The sequence below is a fragment of the Uranotaenia lowii genome, chromosome 3 (genome assembly GCF_029784155.1).
Source record: "Uranotaenia lowii strain MFRU-FL chromosome 3, ASM2978415v1, whole genome shotgun sequence".
Classification (NCBI taxonomy): domain Eukaryota; kingdom Metazoa; phylum Arthropoda; class Insecta; order Diptera; family Culicidae; genus Uranotaenia; species Uranotaenia lowii.
Window position 1 is genome coordinate 370,102,880 of NC_073693.1, and position 18,602 is coordinate 370,121,481.

At 39.4% G+C, this 18,602-nt stretch overlaps 1 protein-coding gene across 2 annotated transcripts in view; it reads right to left on the reverse strand.

Annotated features, from left to right (window-relative positions):
* Nucleotides 1–222: 222 nt before the first annotated feature.
* The window catches only part of LOC129751328 (40S ribosomal protein S12, mitochondrial), a 75,528-nt gene continuing 57,148 nt past the window's right edge, over nucleotides 223–18,602 (reverse strand). For both annotated transcript variants that reach the window (XM_055746770.1, XM_055746772.1), the window contains one exon: nucleotides 223–653. In XM_055746770.1, coding sequence (XP_055602745.1) covers nucleotides 292–653 — 362 coding nt within the window. In that variant the 3' untranslated portion in view covers nucleotides 223–291. The remainder of the gene's footprint in view (nucleotides 654–18,602) is intronic.

Consider the following 18,602-nt stretch of genomic DNA (forward strand, 5'->3'; position numbering starts at 1 on the left):
CAAATTGTTTGCTTTCTTCTTGAGGTTTTGAGAAGGAAGAAATAATAAATCTGTTGAGTCATGTTCGGCAACTCTTTCTCCATCCTCGAACATCTTTCGCTTCCAACTCTTCGAACCAAGAACCGGACCTTTCCGAGAAAAACTTACATCAATCTACCCAAAAGGCTTTCTTTCGATTCCAATTCGTCGAAAATAAAGAAAGAAAAAAAGACGTCAAAAAAGTTACACTATTCTAACAACGGTACCTCCAGGGTTTATTGTGGAAAAACGTCACTCGCTAGCCGCTAGCTTCTACTTCTGTTTGATCACGTGCGGCAAGTCGTACACCCCGCGGACACATTTGATCTTGACACCGGGCAGATCCTGCATGCGGCCAACCCGCACCAGCACGATGTTGTGCTCCTGGAGGTTGTGGCCGATGCCCGGAACATAGGCGACCAGCTCCTTGCCGGTGCTCAGCCGCACCAGGACGCACTTACGGTTGGCCGAGTTCGGTTTCTTGGGCTTCTTGATCAGCGTCTTGAGCACCACTCCCTTGGCGAAGGGTTTCCCATCCAGCGGCTGCCTCGGGGGACGTTCCTTGATATGTGGCCCGGTGCGATGCATCTGGTTCAGGGTGGCCATCGTTCCCCGCTGCAGGAATGACGAAAAGGCTGCAAGAGATAGAGACAAAAAAACGTTCGATTATTAAACTGTACATAGAAAATTTAATAAAAAAAAATTACACAGGTTTACAAAATTCAGCTTTTCCTAAAGGCCTATTTACAGTTCTCGTAAAAATTAACTTGCATTTTTTTTTATTTTGTCAATAAGTCAAAAAGCGTGATACAACTGGCATATGCTACATGGTGGAATCGATGGGAAAAAGTTGAAAGATGACATTCCAGCCGGACCCCTTCTTTAAAACCTTCTAGAACTATTAATTTGGATTCCTCCGGGTTTTACCGCGGAAATTTCATCATGGCGGGGGAAAAGAAATAAAAACAGTTCTGGGAAGCTTTAAACAACTAAACCAGTTCGATTTTCATCTGTCAACTATTCCTCATCGATTTCACTAGTTTACAAACCTAGTTTCGTCGCATTGTTGGTTTATTGACGAAGTAAGATTTTTCACAATAATTTCCACAAAAAGCCTTAATGGGCTTTAAGTTGTTAATAATTTAAAGGAACCGTTCCAAAATAAGTCACAAGTTTTTTTCTATAAGCTTAAATTTTTGACATTCAATTGTTAACTATTGAAAAAAAAATCTATTTAGAAAATTTAATAATTTTTGCAAAACTGTATTTTTGCCATGTTTGTGGATTTTTGTCCTTTCTGCAATTTTTTTACTATTGCTATTTATATATTTTGATTATTTTTATGAGTAATTTTTTTATGAGTCGTTTCAAATAAAGGAAATTTACATGACAAAATTGATAACAGAATACAGGGCTAGAAGCAACCATGAAACAAAAAGTAGGGCAAAATAGTTACTTTGAAGTAAGGAAAGTAAGGGTAAAAAAGTGACCAGGTCAAGCCAAAAACTAGCTCAACAGTGACTTCAAAAATTTGGATTAAACGATTTAAAGATAATTCTGTTTGGTGAAAAAAATTCTAAATTTTTCAAATAGACCCTACTTACATCCACAAATTTTTGAAGCCACCAGAACATTTGAAGAGGACACAAATGGAATTGAAAAAAGTTAAAGTCTCAAAATAAATTAACAAAAACCGGAAATTTCAAACAAAATATGTAAGGTATGTTTGAAAATGTATGTCTCAGTATTGAGGAAGATTGACAAAACAGATAAATTTAAAAAAAATGAAGAAGTCATGACATAAAAAATCGAAGAATTGAAAACAGATTAACAACAGAATGTTGACAGAAGATTGACAAAACGTTTATAAGCTTAAGCAAAAAATTGACGAAAGATTCAAGATAATTACACAAAAAAGGTTCAGGAATTATACTATAAAGATCTTCTGATTAAGTAGAAAATAATTTGAAAATCCAAAACTAGCTTAAAGAAGATTTAGCTTAGCTTAGCTTATTTGACTACTCACATTCACATGGAATCGTTGATTCCGAAAATTAGCTCAAAGAAGATTTACTTACAAAAACAGTGAAACATTTCTGAAAAGATTCATTGCAGATTTAATAAATGTAGATTTTAACTTAAAAAAAAAGAATGGAGTTTAAAAATGTAGAAAAAGCACAATTTTCCCATGCGTTTAGATAATGTGCCGCTTTTAAGCCTACCGCTTTTCTAAACAAAACTTTTAATTAAAAATGATGTGTCTGCCTCACGAAAGGAAATCAACTGAAATACTCAGCTGTCAAATGGATAGTTTAGATATTTAGAGGTAGTATGATAATACTCAGGGTTGTGGTAGTGAGGCTGTACGAATGATAAGAGACCTGCTCTTCTCATTCGTCAGCTATTTATGATAAATCCATACGTCTGGTTTCACACTCAGAGATGTAAGTCTCCGTCACTATATTAATTTTAATTCAATGGACATAACATCATTTTCCTCCTTTAAAAAAATAAATTCGATCAACAGTTATCGATCAGAATTTGTAATTATAAGCTTTCATAAAATTCAAAATTCAATTCACTTAATATTCATAATCTGCGTTCTGCTTTCTAATCCTCTTTGACCGTCGTGGCTCAGGTGTGTCTCCGGAATTTGCCAGTGACTCTTGTTGCTTACGCTTTCTGGGGTTGGCCACTTGTCTCAGCCTCTCATCATTATCGTTCGTTTGAGTCATTTTTTTGTTCATAGCGTTCCAGACGTTTGGCCGTACCACCCGATGTTCCAACTCAACTGTCCGGACTTGATGTCGATGGGCCATTGCCTCTGCGTTTCCAACAAGTATCTGAATCGCTATCATCGCTATCCGAGTCTGAAACTCTTGGCCGCATACGGTTGAACAATTCGCTCAAGTCCTTTTCGTGGCCCGAATTCAAATTGTCTACAAGATTGACTGCTTGCTTTTTCAAATTTTTTAGTTTGAAACATTTCCTTTTCGGATGACCCTTTATTTTACAAAAGTCGCAAACAGTGTTCTTGTAATCCGGATTCCGTTTTTTTCCTCGCGATACGAAGTGTTTCCGCTTGTTGCCTTTGGAATAGTCCCAGTGTAGCGTCTTGGTTGCCTACCCTCAAAGCTTTCTTGTTGATGATAATGATTTCTATATTCATACGGTCGATCCCTTATAGCTGGTCGTGTACCCAATCTAGATTTCACTGGACCCCTAAGATTCGCTACCTGTCCATAACGACCGATACCACTAAAAGGACCTTGTCCACCCATAGCAAAGGCATTAGTTTGGGCCATTTCCCATGTAGCCACCAAGTTTTCCGCCATCTCCTGGGTTAAGTTTTGTTCAACCAATAAACGCTGACGCAAATTTACATCCCTGACCCCCGCAACAATACGATCTAAAATCATACTTGATTTAGCTTCGCCAAAATTACAGAATTCTGCTTGCATTTTCAGTGATAAAATAAAGTCTTCCAAAGACTCATTTGGTTCTTGAACCCGAGTAGTAAATCTGAACCTAAGAATCCTGGAACTTTCTCGTTTATCAAACCTTTGTTTTAGTCTGTCAATCATATCGTCATAGTCTGCAGCGGCCAATTGACCGTTAGGGTAGAGAAGCATAAGCTCATCAAAAACCAAAGGGCCGCTCAAGGTGAACAACAAAGGTTTGCGTTGATCATCCTGAACATTGTTCACTTGGAAACAAAATTTCAATCTTTCCACCCAATTACAAAAGGATGTACCTCTTCTGTAAGGCTCGATCAATGCAATAAGGCTATTCGCGTTGTTATTATTAGCCATTTCAAATGACTCGTTACTTAATCGTAAAAATATCGACAATAATCGTGATTCAATTCAATGCAGAAGTCAAAATCAAAATGAATTTTTGAAAATCAATAATTTGTGATGAATAATAATCACTGTAGCTCAATTGAAAGGAAATCAAGATACGCTTACCGAGGTTCCGAACCAATCTATGATGTCGTCGTTCGACCCTTGCCGATCAGACAATCCTGGTGATTTATTGGCTCAACAGTTGGATGATGATCTACCCCAATCCGGAGTCACAAAATATAAGGTTTCCTTCTCAAAATGGTGATCCAGACCCAACTAGCAGAGTTCGATACTTTTTTTTTGTTGATATCGGCGAAAAGGTCAATAACCTTAGCACAAGTTTCCCAGCTTTTTCTACCCGTGCTTCTCGCGGAAAAGATTCCTGCTGCCGAAATGTATCCACCAAAAATTAACCACTTTCAATTGATCCAAATTGCCTCAGAGAAAGTAAACTATTACTTCTGGCGCGCTACAATAACACCAGTCAGATCCAACCAGCTGAAATGCGGAAAGTATTCCTGCGGCCGGGATTTAACCAACTATCACTTCGCACTCAAAAGACACTTCCGACCGTATACCGAAAATTTATTTCGCAGTCGATAAATACTTTTATCACTCCCTCAAAACTTACGCGCAATCCGATTTTCTCGTCGCCAAAATGATGTGTCTGCCTCACGAAAGGAAATCAACTGAAATACTCAGCTGTCAAATGGATAGTTTAGATATTTAGAGGTAGTATGATTGTAGACTTTTTGTAGTCCGTATTTGAAGTGAGTCAAAAATAAGTCTTCTACTTCGATCAAAACGAGTTTGCCGAAGATCCTACAATCAGTTCCGGATTCGGATTCGATCTGATGGAGAATATAAAGCAAGATATTTCGCGAATACAATATTTATCCGGGAACGACAATTCACGGCAGTGAATTCGACGTTTAATCAACCTACTGATCGGAATCTTGCTAGAATAGCATCAAACTCAGCTAAGAAAATGCTGCACTTCGGCACGAGAGAATATAATTTTAAGCAGAACTATAATTTTCACCAACCAAACTATCAAACACGTTTTTCAATTTTTTCCGACTTTCCTACTTTTTCTTTTCTCCTTTCTCTTCTTACCTGTCTAACTATCAAACTGTAAAACTATTCTGTCACAAAATGGGTTCGATGTTCCCCCTAATTTCACCCTCTCAGGGCCGTAGCAACACCCCACCCCGTAACGCCCACTTTAGGGGGCTTTACCTTCACATACATCTAGCAATGCAACCTTAACTACCCCACGGCGAAGAATCCCTGTACTGGTAGCTACGTCGACCTGCCGAACTTGTCCATCTTCTCCAGGAAACGTCTTAAACACTCTTCCACGAAGCCAGCCGTTCCGAACGCTTTCGTCGACTATCACCACTAGGTCTCCTTCACGTAGGGGTCTCACACCATGAAACCACTTGGTACGACGCGCTATGGTTGGAAGATAACTCGCAATCCACCGCTTCCAAAATTGATCCAGCATGTAATCCATCGCCTTCCAGTTCGTGTTCAGCGCCGTCGGTTCATCTATCGGCACTTTCGCTGCATTACTTCCGCTTGAACTCATCAACAGGAAACTGTTCGGTGTGAGCACTTCAGCATTTGGTGAATCAAGTGGAACGAATGTTAACGGATGTGAATTCACTATCATCTCGACCTCAGCCAAAAGGGTCATCAGTTCTTCGTCGTCAAGTGGGCTGCGAGGAGCTATGGTTTTCAGTGCATCTTTGACCGATCTTACTTTGCGCTCCCAGACCCCTCCCATGTGGGGGGTCGAGGGGGGATTGAAATGCCATTCGGTGGAAGCATTAGTGAAGGTCCTCGCTGCACACTGGTTGATGGCTTTGACTTCGTTGATAAGCTCTCTCGACGCCCCGCGAAAATTTGTGCCGTTGTCGCTGAAGAAGTGTTGGGGTGGACCTCTTTTGGCTACGAACCTGCGAACTGCTCTGATGCACGAATCCGTCGACAGCGAATAGACGACCTCGAGATGTATTGCCCTGACGCTGAGGCAGGTAAACAGACATACCCAGCGTTTCACCGAGCTTCGCGCCCTTTTAACCGTCAGTGGGCCGAAGTAGTCCAGGCCGGTAAACGTAAACGGTCGTACATACGGCTTCACTCGAGGATGCGGTAACGGAGCCATCTTTGGAACGTCAGGCTTGGCTCGGTAGACGCGGCACCACATACAGGTTTTCAAAATGGACTTCACTGTGGCACGGAACTTCGGAATGTAGAATCGCTGCTGGAGTTCGTTTAAAACTGTTTCTGTGTTGGCGTGGCCGTAACGTTGGTGATATCTCAAAACGATCAGTGCTGTGACATGGTCAGATCTTGGAAGTATTATCGGGTTCCGGAAATCGTCAGAGTAATACAGAGAGTTGATCCTGCTTGAGGCCCGCAAAATGCCATTTTCGTCCACTACAATCGACAATTTAGCTAACGAACTTGATTTCGGAATCTTTTTGCATGCTTCAGGAAGATCGGTTGTTTTTAGAAGAGCTTCTACTACATCGGGAAACGCCGAGCTCTGCACTTTCCGGAATATCGATATTTCTGCGGCTTCGTAATCTTTCTGCGTAGGTACCACTTCAGAATCGCTGTTGACTCTAACAGGACGATAACGATCGATGAAGTTGTGGATGTAGGCGAATACTTTGACGAGGCGTTCGAACGACGAAAACTTAGAAAAGTCAACCAGCTGTACACTGTTGGTCCCGCGATGAATATGAACCGATCGGATTTCTTCAGGCGTCTCTGCTACATTCGGTTTTCGGTTTGGCCATTCATCCTCCGGACTGTATAAGAATTCGGGTCCTACGAACCATCTACTGGTGGAACAGAAATTGGGACCATTGCCCCACTTGGTAGCATCGTCAGCGACGTTCATTTTGGAGGGTATCCAGCGCCACTCGTTGATCTTCGATATCGATAAAATTTCACCCACACGAAAGCCCACGTATTGCCGGTATTTGAGAATCTGCTTAGTGATGTTCGCTTTCAGCTCTGGATCTTTTGCCAACCGCCTCTCCAAACAACCATTTCGTTGTTTTGCCATATAGTAACTATTTGGCAGCTTGACGCAGTCCGATCTCCACAACAATCCGGTTTGAATTCGACCGGAAGCGGTTCGTACCGTGGTTTCCTCCAAAATCTTCCTCGCTCGCGTGTCCTCTTCGCTTTCCGGTGATAGTTGACCTTGAATGCCGATTGTGTCGCTAGAGACGAATTCTCGGACAATGTCTTCAAGGTGTTCATCCGGAGCACAACTGCAAACGTTCACTCTGGCTCGAGACTGTTCTGCTGTTAATCCTCTGCCACCAAAAACTACCCAGCCTAAGCGAGTCTTGGCGGAAACAGGTTCCTCGTTCCTACGTTCACGCCTACCAAGCGTCATAATCAGCCGAGCATGGTCCACCCCGATCAGAATGCTAGGGGTGGCTTCGTTGTAACTTTCGACTGGCAGTCCTCGAAGGTGCGGGTAGAGCTTGACCAAATCAGGATAGTTAACTGTCTGCTTCGGGAGACCCAGATTTCTGACTGTGCGGACATTTTTCAGCAGATGCTTTTCTCCTCCGTTAATCTTTGCGATGGATAAATTGACACGACGGGAGGAATTTTCCTTTCTGGTTACATTGTTGGTCCACTCAAGGCATAGTGGACTCTCCGTGCCTTGGAGGCCAAGTTCTTCAGCCGCTTCGTTCTCTATTAACGTTGGATCGGAACCGTCATCCAGGAACGCAAACGCCGCTACAGATTTCCCGTTTCCGAACAGTCTCACGGGAAGGATTTTCAATAGCGTTTTGTCTTGAGAATGTCGATGTGTTGTTACAGTTCCTGAGGTTCCTGATTGTGCATCCGATTGGTCCGACCTTTTGGTAGAATGAAGCAGTTTATGATGTGCCTCGGAGCAACCGTCTACTCCACAAGGATACTTTGTGCGGCAGGCATCTTCGACACATTTTCTTTCGCTCGACTATTTTCCATCTTTCGCTGACTGAAAGCTTGCGAAACCCACGCTGTCACAGGCGAGGCAGGGTTTCGGATTTTCTGGTTTCACTGTAACTTCCTGATGGGCGTTCAAAAAGCCTCCTACTTTTTCCTTCCGCTTCTCCCTTTTCGTCGACACTTCTACGAAGGATTTCGTCGCTGTCGAAACGTTACAGGCTGCTGTCCGGATCGTCGAAATAAAGTTGCAGAACGCTTCTAGATTTGGTACCGGAACGCTCATCAAGTAATGGCCCCACTGTAACTGCAGACATGGTGGGAGCTTGCTTACCATCTCCGTAAGTAGGATAGGGCTTGAGAGGTAAGAATGTAGATGTGCTGCTTCCATAAACGTCACCAGGTTCCGGACTTCTCGACCGAATGTGACAAGCGTTCCAAGCTTGTTGGCATTTGGCTGTGTTGCTGTTCGGACTCTGGTCAGTAAGCAGTTGACCAACTGGTCCGGTCTTCCGCATTCATCCCGAAGGGTCGTAATTATTTGCGGTACGGCGGACGGAATTGTCAGAATACTGAGAACCTTTTCCCTGGCATTGCCGATGAGGGCTCTCTGAAGACGTGCTAGATTTTCGTCAGGCTGGATACCACACATCCGCGTGGTAGACTCGAAAGCATTAACGAACATTGGCCACTCTAAGGGATCTCCGGAGAATTTGGGTAGGTCCCTTGACACCACCTGTCTCGCTGCGATTTGTTGTGCGCTGATCACACCAGCAGCAGGATAGGCCCAGGAATTTGGGGCCTGCCGCGGTTGTGAATTATCCGTTGATCCAACGCCGTGGATTCCATACGGATTGGGAGCCGCTCCAACTCCTGTGCAAGCAGCCGGGAACTGCTTATCTGGCAACTGTCCAATATCCCGGGTCCTCTGGTTTGACTCGTTCTGCTGAACGCACGTTCTGCCCGGATTTCCGTGGGGGGAACTGCTTCGTTGTGCAAAACTGTAGAAAATCCCGGAGGGATTTCGAAACGTGTAGCTCGATATGTGGGCATCAGTGCTGCTGTTTGCCATTCAGTTTGATTCGATTCGGGAATCACGGAAAGCTGATGAGCAATCGGGTTAAATAATTTCGGAACCGCTCCAGTCGGTACGTTTCTCGAAAGTGGCGTGGAAGTAGCAGGTATCACTTCAGGATTCGCCTGCTGTCGTACATCACTGACCCAATGGTTCACTGCCTTAATCCGATCCCGAGCACTCAGACTGGAAACGCTGCCACCGATTGCTTCCTCCTGCTCGATTTCGAGCTCAAGTTGGTGCTTCTGAGAAAGATATTGGCGATCTTTCTCTTCCTTTTCCTTCTGGATCTTATCCTTTTCCTTCTGGATCTTATCCTTTTCCTTCTGGATCTTATCTTCCAGGGCTTTCTGCTCCTCGAGCTGCTGAAGGCGCAATCTTGCCGAACTGTTAGATCGCACAGATATCACGGATCTTATCGATTTCGTCGATGCAGCAGGATGTTCCATTCCGCGCTTCTTCTCACAGGTACCACAGATCCACGATCGATTGGCAACAGATTCGGTAACGCCGATGCAATCGAAATGCCACCAATTATCGCAGGCATCGCAAGCAACCATGCTACGAGCGCCATCCGGACGGGAACAGGCGAGACAGTTGTGTTCCGCAGCAGTCGTCCTCGACTGATTGAGGTTAGGATCCCGCGAACTCATTATTTTTGAGCTTGTAGACTTTTTGTAGTCCGTATTTGACGTGAGTCAAAAATAAGTCTTCTACTTCGATCAAAACGAGTTTGCCGAAGATCCTACAATCAGTTCCGGTTTCGGATTCGATCTGATGGAGAATATAAAGCAAGATATTTCGCGAATACAATATTTATCCGGGAACGACAATTCACGGCAGTGAATTCGACGTTTAATCAACCTACTGATCGGAATCTTGCTAGAATAGCATCAAACTCAGCTAAGAAAATGCTGCACTTCGGCACGAGAGAATATAATTTTAAGCAGAACTATAATTTTCACCAACCAATCTATCAAACACGTTTTTCAATTTTTTCCGACTTTCCTACTTTTTCTTTTCTCCTTTCTCTTCTTACCTGTCTAACTATCAAACTGTAAAACTATTCTGTCACAAAATGGGTTCGATGTTCCCCCTAATTTCACCCTCTCAGGGCCGTAGCAACAATGATAATACTTAGGGTTGTGGTAGTGAGGCTGTACGAATGATAAGAGACCTGCTCTTCTCATTCGTCAGCTATTTATTATAAATCCATACGTCTGGTTTCACACTCAGAGATGTAAGTCTCCGTCACTATGTTAATTTTAATTCAATGGACATAACAAAAAACTGAAAAGAATAGATTTATTTCAAATGAAAAATAAGTAAAACTTTTACAGAAATACAAAAAAAAACTCATTGAAGAATTGCAAAAAAAAACTTAGTTTGAACTTTATTCTTATGTAGAATTCAAACATAACAAAGCTTCAAAATGGCGATGGCGACTGTATTCAGATTTGCAAATCGAATTAGAAATACATAATTGAAATAAAGAACTATCAATTAAACCCAAAACACTTGAATTATAATTATGAATTCTGAAACTGATTTCAATTCTTTCGCTCATATTTCTAAATTTGGAAACCGTTGTTATGTACATTTCAGAACACGTATTGTCATTCCGAAACAGATTATAATCAGGTCTAAAATTCAGATTAAGAATTAAGTACTACTCAAAATTAAGATTTAGATTCAGCTACTGAATGAGTGCCACAATCAAAATAAAATTATCAAGAAGACTATTTCGGTAAGGAATTTAAATTGCAAGAGATCGCCGGCTTATAATTCTGATTGTTAGTTCCTTTTATTTCCTTAAATTTGAGTCAGTTCGTTGTACAATCCAGCTGAAAAGGACAAAAAATAGGTAGATTTTGAGTTAATGTTGCAAGTTTTGAAAACTTAAAAAAAAACCATCCGAAGGAATTGATGATTTATAATAAAAAATAATAACATGTATCTTCCTCCCAGTTTCTCTTCTGCCTTCGGCTAGGTCGGACGTTTTTCCACGCACTCGACAACCGTCATTAAAGGCAACTGCTATTTTTTTATGAGAGTGGAAGTAAAAAGAGTGTTAACTGCGGGATGAGCCCTTCCCCTGGAAACCATCCCGAGAGAACCATCCCGGAATGGATGGACCCACATAACGCACACGGAAACCTGTATTATCTATTTTTACAAGCTAAAGATGGATCAAATCTTCCCAATAATCCATTTATTATTGGAAGATCTATAGAACAGCACGCGGGCAAAATTGAGAGTGGGTATTTTGAAAGAAACAAAAGAAGGTATGTTCTAAAGCTAAGAAATGAGAAACAAGCCAGAAAAATGACTTCGCTCACAAAATTGATTGATGGTACACCTATAGAAATAGGACATCACCCCGAGTTAAACACTAGAAAATTTGTTGTTCAATGCAGTGAGGTAGAAGGTATGTCCGACGATGATCTGTTGAAAGAACTCGCTCCGCAAAAAATCACGGCAGTCAGAAGGATCACCAAAAAAACCGCAACAGAGATCGTTGGAACGGCAACAATTGTGTTAACAATAAATTCGACAGTGGTACCCGAATACATCAATTTCGGTTTCATTCGCCTTAGGACCCGCCTCTATTACCCTCAACCGCTGATATGCCGACATTGCCTCAAGTATGGACACCCAAAAAACAAATGTGTAGCCGAACAATCATGCATTGTTTGCTCCGAGTCTCACAGCAGCGATAATTGCACCGCCACCTCATCACACTGTGGAAACTGTAAAGGAAACCATTCTCCACTCGATCGGAAATGTCCAGTATATGTATACGAAACCGCAGTGCTTAAAATCAAAACCGAAAAGAACATCACACTCACAGCCGCTCGCAAGTTAGCCGAATCACAAAATACCACCAGCACCAGTTACGCAGCAATCGTCAATCACCACAGCGATCTTCATTTCCAGCAGAAGAAACGAAACCAACAGACGGAAAAAAATACCCAACCTGCCCCATCGAGTCAACAGAACGATCACCATCAACAACAACAACAACAACAACAACAACAACAACAACAGCAGCAGCAGCAGCAGAAACGAAATCATCACCCGACGGAAATTAAAACTGTAGAAATAACACACTCGACTATTTCACCTCCTCGTAAAAAATGTACATCTCAGCCATCTCCGATGGTATCTGAAGATGAATCTTCAAAGGACCCTCAACGCGAAAGCGATAAGCTTCACACAAATTCCGTGACTCGGAAATTGAACAGTGAAAACAATTCCTACACCCCTCCTATCCCATCCACTTCCCCTTCAAACCCCTTCCAACCCATTAGTTTAAAGAAAAAATTTGATCCTCGGCCTATTAGAACTTGTAAAAAGTAACAGGCCTTAATAAAGAATATTTTGAATAAAAAATGTATCTTCCTATAAAAAAAATTGCAGGGAATTTCTTATCTTTAACTAGGGTTGATATTGCATAAATTTGATTTAAACAGCAATATTTTAATCTTTTACTTTCACTTTTAAAAATTCGATTTATTTTTAATTTTTTTTAATTCAAAGCTTTCTTTTAAAAAAAATTATTTTAAGTTCAAATCAATTAAGCAAAATTTAGCTGGCCAGATAACCTGGACTTTTCCGGATATTTAACGAAAAAAAAGGAAAAATTCGGCCCGGTTGTTCAACTTTTGTTGAAAAAAATTCTGATATTTTCCGGATTCATTGCATTTTTTTTTTTTTTTTTTGGAAAATCAAATAAAAAACTCAAATAGCATCATTATTTTTTTGAATTTTAAAGTCCAGAAATCTTTATTTATTAAAATAAACATAAACGATATTTTGGGAGCCTGAAATACGATCCAAAATCTGGTTATGATTTTCGATAAAAAAAAATCTTGATTACAATGCTTTTCATCTTGTCTTTTGTTGAATAGTTCTTGGATGTTTGTAAAATTTTCCAGGTTTTTTTGTTTCGATTACACTCGTTTTAACATTTTTATGTCATTCGCGACTTGGCGGACAGCCATTGATAAACTTATTCGGTACAACTGTAATCGATATTTACTTTTGTGCTCGCACTCACGGACATCAGCTCAGGTAGCAACTGGACTCCCATCCGAGCTATATCACCATTCCAAATTGTCCAGGATATTGCCAAGGTTTTGGTTATAAAGTTTTGAAAAAGAATTCCTAAATTTTGCTAGGTTTTAATTAAAATAGTCCGTATTTTCAAAGGCCGGATACGTGCGGGATAACTTTTAGCAATCTTGAGCTAAGTTCACCAGATTTTGATGCAAATTTTAAGATGAAAGTAGATTTTCAATTTTGTTACTTATACAAATCCTAATCATCATTTGAATGATTTTAGGATGTAGTTTTAAAATTTTTCTATTGAACATTAAAAACTATTTATGCAAAAGAACTAGAAGTGAACAATCGAACAGTATAAAAAATAACATTTTATATTTATGCATTGTTTGAGTTAAAATGTTATAGAAAAAAGATTACCAAACAACCGCTTAAGAAATCCTTTCAAAATTATATCTTAATAAGATTGAATATTATGAAAATCTGGATAAAAATTCTAGAATCAAGCATGTAGGTTTGAAGATAGCTGCTTAGAAGTATGTGAAATTGAACATTTTTCTGTGATCTCGACAACCTTGCTCAACATCTCAATGCAATGATCCACTACAGAACTTCAATTTAAAAATCGAGGTTCTTACTGTTGATTGGAAAAAAATCAAGGCTTTCAGGACAACTTTTAATTATGGAAAAAAAAATCACAGAAAGTCAATCAGCAATTCAATGTCCAACGCTAAGAAGACGGTGATTGACTATTGAAAAATGGAGAGGAAGTTAAAATGACAAAGATTTAGTGATGAACCTTTCCAATATCGGGTATTTAAAAAGTCGTGTTGAATTTCTGTTTTTAAACACATGAATGCGGTTTATCTTTCCTTTTCCAGACTTGTTTACGCCAAAAATTTGTGGTTATGAAAAATGACATGAAGCTCTGCTTATTATTCAAAAAAGTCATTTAAAGTGCGGCCCGCCGACAAAATTTCAAATTTAAATAGGCCCGTGGGTTCAAAAGGTTGCTCACCCTTGGTTTAGATAATGTAAGCATACCAATGAATCAAAATTGAGAAACGACACTATTTTAAATGATATATGAGATCATTTTCACGTTGTTACTACCTTCGATCTTCACTCAAATAAATAACATCTTTATTTAGGCAAAACTATAATACGACATTCTGAATTGAATGAAAGATTTGCGAGCCTTCTTGGGAGAATTTATGAGGCTGGTTATGTTTGTATGTGCGAACAAATTAATATTTCAACCTGAAATTCATTGCTTACTGCTAGTTCGAAAAGAGTAGCTGCAACTGAAAAGCGATTACTACCCATGGATGACTCTTGATCTGTGGACAATCATCATAATAAAAAACAATTACCCACCTAAGAGAAAGTTTTCCAATGCCTTAAAAACTTTTACAAATTTGCCTGAAAACATTTGAAGAAACATCGCAGAAGTTCTTCTTCTTCTTCTTCTTCTTCTTCTTTCACCAACTTACCAAAATGTGTAAGCATCCTGGAAAATGAAAAGACTTCCGTCCTTCATTTTTCTTTTCAACGTTATCTATGTTACATAAAACATGCATTGCAGAGATAACTACGGCCAGGCCAACCATGTGGTAAATACCGCAAAAGATTCTGGAGCAAGGGGAAGGATAAAACGTGGAGTTTCCTACCAAACGCTTCATATGGATTATATATATTATACCTACAGCATAATTTGAAAATAGCTACACTTATCTAATGACATTGTGTATTAGGAAAATAATACAATAACAACGTTAAATATAATAGAAAAAGTTGGATCTCACCAAATAAGTCTTGAAAATTTTCGACTAGAAACCTCTTCCTCTAGTCCGAACCAGTTGACTTTAAAATTCCTTCCGAATTCCCCCAACCAGGATTCAGCATTCCGAAACAAAGCACAAACCACTTCGAGAACTACCTCCAGTCACCTAATATATCATTTTCCACTGTTTAGTTCTAAAATTTCTAGATTTATTTTAATTTATTTAAAAATATTTATGAACGAAAACAAAAACGCGTGCGTTGCCCAAAAGTCATGGCTCACTCCTCCTTTGGAGAAATATCTCAGAAGTTCCTAATGCCGTATTCGTTTTCATCTGGTGGACAGATGGTTGTGCACCAACTGCTGTCATCTTCATATAAAAAACGTTTTGACAGCACTTGGTGCACAACCGGTGCACCACCAGGATGAAAACGAATATGGCATAAGAATACTATGTCTGAGATTTTTTTTTTTTTTTTTTTTTGTTTCGATTATAGTCGTTTTAACATCTTCATGTCATTCGCGACTTATATCAACGATGAAGTTGGCGGACAAGTCATTGAAAAACTTATCCGGTACAACTGTGATCGATGTTTACTCTTGGGCTCGAACTCACGGACATCGGCTCAGAAAGCAACTGACTTGCCAACTGAGCTATATCACAAGCCCATAGAACTATCTACCTAGTCTACCTATGTCTGAGAATTTCCGCAGGACTCGAATGAAAAATGGGAATCTAGTGAACCTATATGTAAGAGAAGCGACGTCTCAAACACAAAATTCCAATCGATACAAAAAAACTGTCAAAATCGATTCCAATCGATCCGAGCATTTGTCGCAGAGCTTTTACCATTCTTATTGAAAACTCAACCAAGGAAGGTATTGTGATTGTTGTTATAGTTCAAACAGATAATTTTAAAGCTGGTCATATGAATTTATGATTAGTTGCAATTTTTTTCAATGCTGTGGTGAATCGTGTTCCATAGTTAGAAAACCATCTGATTGTTAACGGAATTCAAGTCATTCATACCGTTTATCGCGATCCTTCGGGCATCGAGTTCAATGTTGTTTTGTTGAATTGAAGGAACGTTCACTTTAGAGCTTGAACATTGAGCCAGAAAACAGTGCTGAGGATTTTTTGTCCAAGATTTAGACGATGTTGCCACATATTTCATTTAAAGAGGGATCAGATGTCGCTTCTCTTATATGAAGGTTCACTACTTGAACCTATGGACTTTTATAAAAAAAAACTAAAATTCGCTCAGTTGTAAGAAATTGTGACTTTAGTGACCAAATTAAAAAAGTAAGTTGTGAATAATAAGCCTGAAAAAAGTGTCAAAGTTACAGAAAAGTGACCAACATTTAGCCCTGCAAACATGACAAAAATTAGATAAATTGACAAAAACGACAAAAATGACGAAATTGAAAAAATGACACAAAGACAAAATAGTCAAAAAAAGACAAAATTACAAAAATGTTTAAAATGAGAAGAAAGACAAATTTGACAAAAAGGCAAAAATGATGAGAATAACAAATATGACAAAAACGACAAAAATGTCAAAACATGTCGTCATGTTTTTATCGTTTTCGTCATTCTTGTAATTTTTATCATTTTTATCGTTTTTTGTAATTTTGACATTTTTGTAATTTTTGGTATCATTCTGTCGTTTTGATCTTTTTCTTCCTTTTTTGTAATTTTGTTTAAAATGGACTATTTGATCATTTTTGTCGATTTAATCTTTTGGTTATTTTTAAAAAGCAAAAATAACCAAAAAAAACTGTTTTTGCCATTTTTTTAGAATTCTATCATTTTCGTCATTTATGCCATTGCTATCTTTGTCATTTTTGCTATCTTTGTCATTTTTGTATTTTTTTTTTCATATTCATCATATTGATCATTTTGTTCAACTACCACTATGATAAGCAATGGATTAAAGTTTGTTATTTATGTTTCGTCAAAATCATTATGTTTTATTACGTTTTTTATCATTTACTTGAATTATTTAATAAGTTTCTTTCACAATAAACGAATGATTGACACATGACTCGCTATGTTAGGCGCATGTTACCCTTCGGCAATTATTTCTGTGGCAGCTGACCAATCCGTTGTTGTTGGACATCGCATCGGTCGAAACGGCCCTGCGAAGGGAATAGTAATGAATTGATTAAATCTTCACCCACACTAGAGCACCAGAATCCAGATTGCATGGTCACTGCAACAATGCGGAAACAATCTGTCCCCTTTTTTGTCCATGGTCGTCCAGTGAAAGAAGAAAAAACAAGGAAATCTGCCCATCGCACTAAATCCTTTCCAGTCATCCAACACGCGGCCATCGAATAGCCCCTTGTGCCGCAGATGATCCTAGCGAGCTATCCCCTAGTATGTAAGCAAGTAGCAGCAGAAGGCAACGGGAAAATGGCAATAATAAAACAACTCGAAGAAAGGGAAGGGATTAATATTTCATGGCCTCCTCTTTAGGGTACCTACTGCCGTATGGTGTCGTTTCGATTGTCATATTGCAATCGGGGTCCCAGGGAAGTTTATTTGGCCTGCTAGGATGTCGTCGGGTATTTGGCCAACTCTCTAGCCATATCAAACATTGTGGAAACTGAATCGTAAAAGAGGTAAAATGCCGTAAAGGATTTTCGCTATCGCCCGCAAGACACATTCAATAAGGACGAGGCGGGCAGGTGAGGTACGATTCTTCACGATTTGCTTTGACCAGGAATAACAGTTGATTTTGAGGACTCGAAACCTTGTTTTCAAAAGAACTGATTGGAATCTCTGTTTAGCCATACGGTATCATCTTTCTTGGATGTTTCATCTGTTTCGAAATCATTTTAAATCGTTCATCTATAACCCCCTTCTATTGAAACGGCGCGAATCAATTCCAGCAGTGTGCATAATTATAACTTTTCTTTTTGTATCGTCACAAAAGGTCAATTTTATGCAAACCTTTTCTCCCAGTGTCGTCTGGATCAAAGTTCGCATTTGTTCCATGAAAAAAGAAACAAGAGAAAACCAACTTTGACCACCACCATGCATCGGTCAGTCATTGTGGTCGAAAAGTTCTGCAACAAAAGAATCCCACAAAGGTAAATCGTTCAATCATCTAACACTCTCTATCAAGTCTGGCAGATCTTGGTTTTGTGACCGCATTGCATTCATTGTTCATCTGTCTTTCTCTCTAATAAAGATCCTTAACGCCACAGAACAAAAAGTGTGACACCCAAAACATAATTGATTCCTTGTAACTTTTTTTTTGTAATCTTCTGTGTTTTTTCTTAAGAAAACAAGTTCAAACCTCTGTTTACAAGCTTGACATTTATATTTTTCTTGTTTCTTTTATATTGACGCGCCCCGTTAGGAAAAAATCCAATCGTAGTAAAATCGATACTTTTGTCCAACAGTGTTGATTACCTGTTATTTTAGTCCAATCAATCTTGTGAGCCTACCTGACCGAAACATTGACATTGTATCTTTATTACTGGGAATTCATGCTTTGAAAACGAATTTTCGAACGTAAATCTTAGATAGGAAGACCAATAAACAGAAAGAAATTCTTAAAAAATTTAGAAGTCCGTAAGAAACTTCACTTGATGTCACTTGGAGTCACTTGATACAAACTACCCGTATGTCAAAGGACTTGGGTATTGTTTTAGATCCTAACATTCTGTTAGGGAATTAACTTTATCGTTACAACAATGTTTCGCAGAATTCGTTTGAGTATTTAGAACATTTCGATAACGTTATAAAAATGTCTAAGGCGCATTTCCATTCATCGAAACGCACGTGTTCCATGATCAACTCAAAGCTTTTCTCACATTCGCATTATTCCAGTTGGTC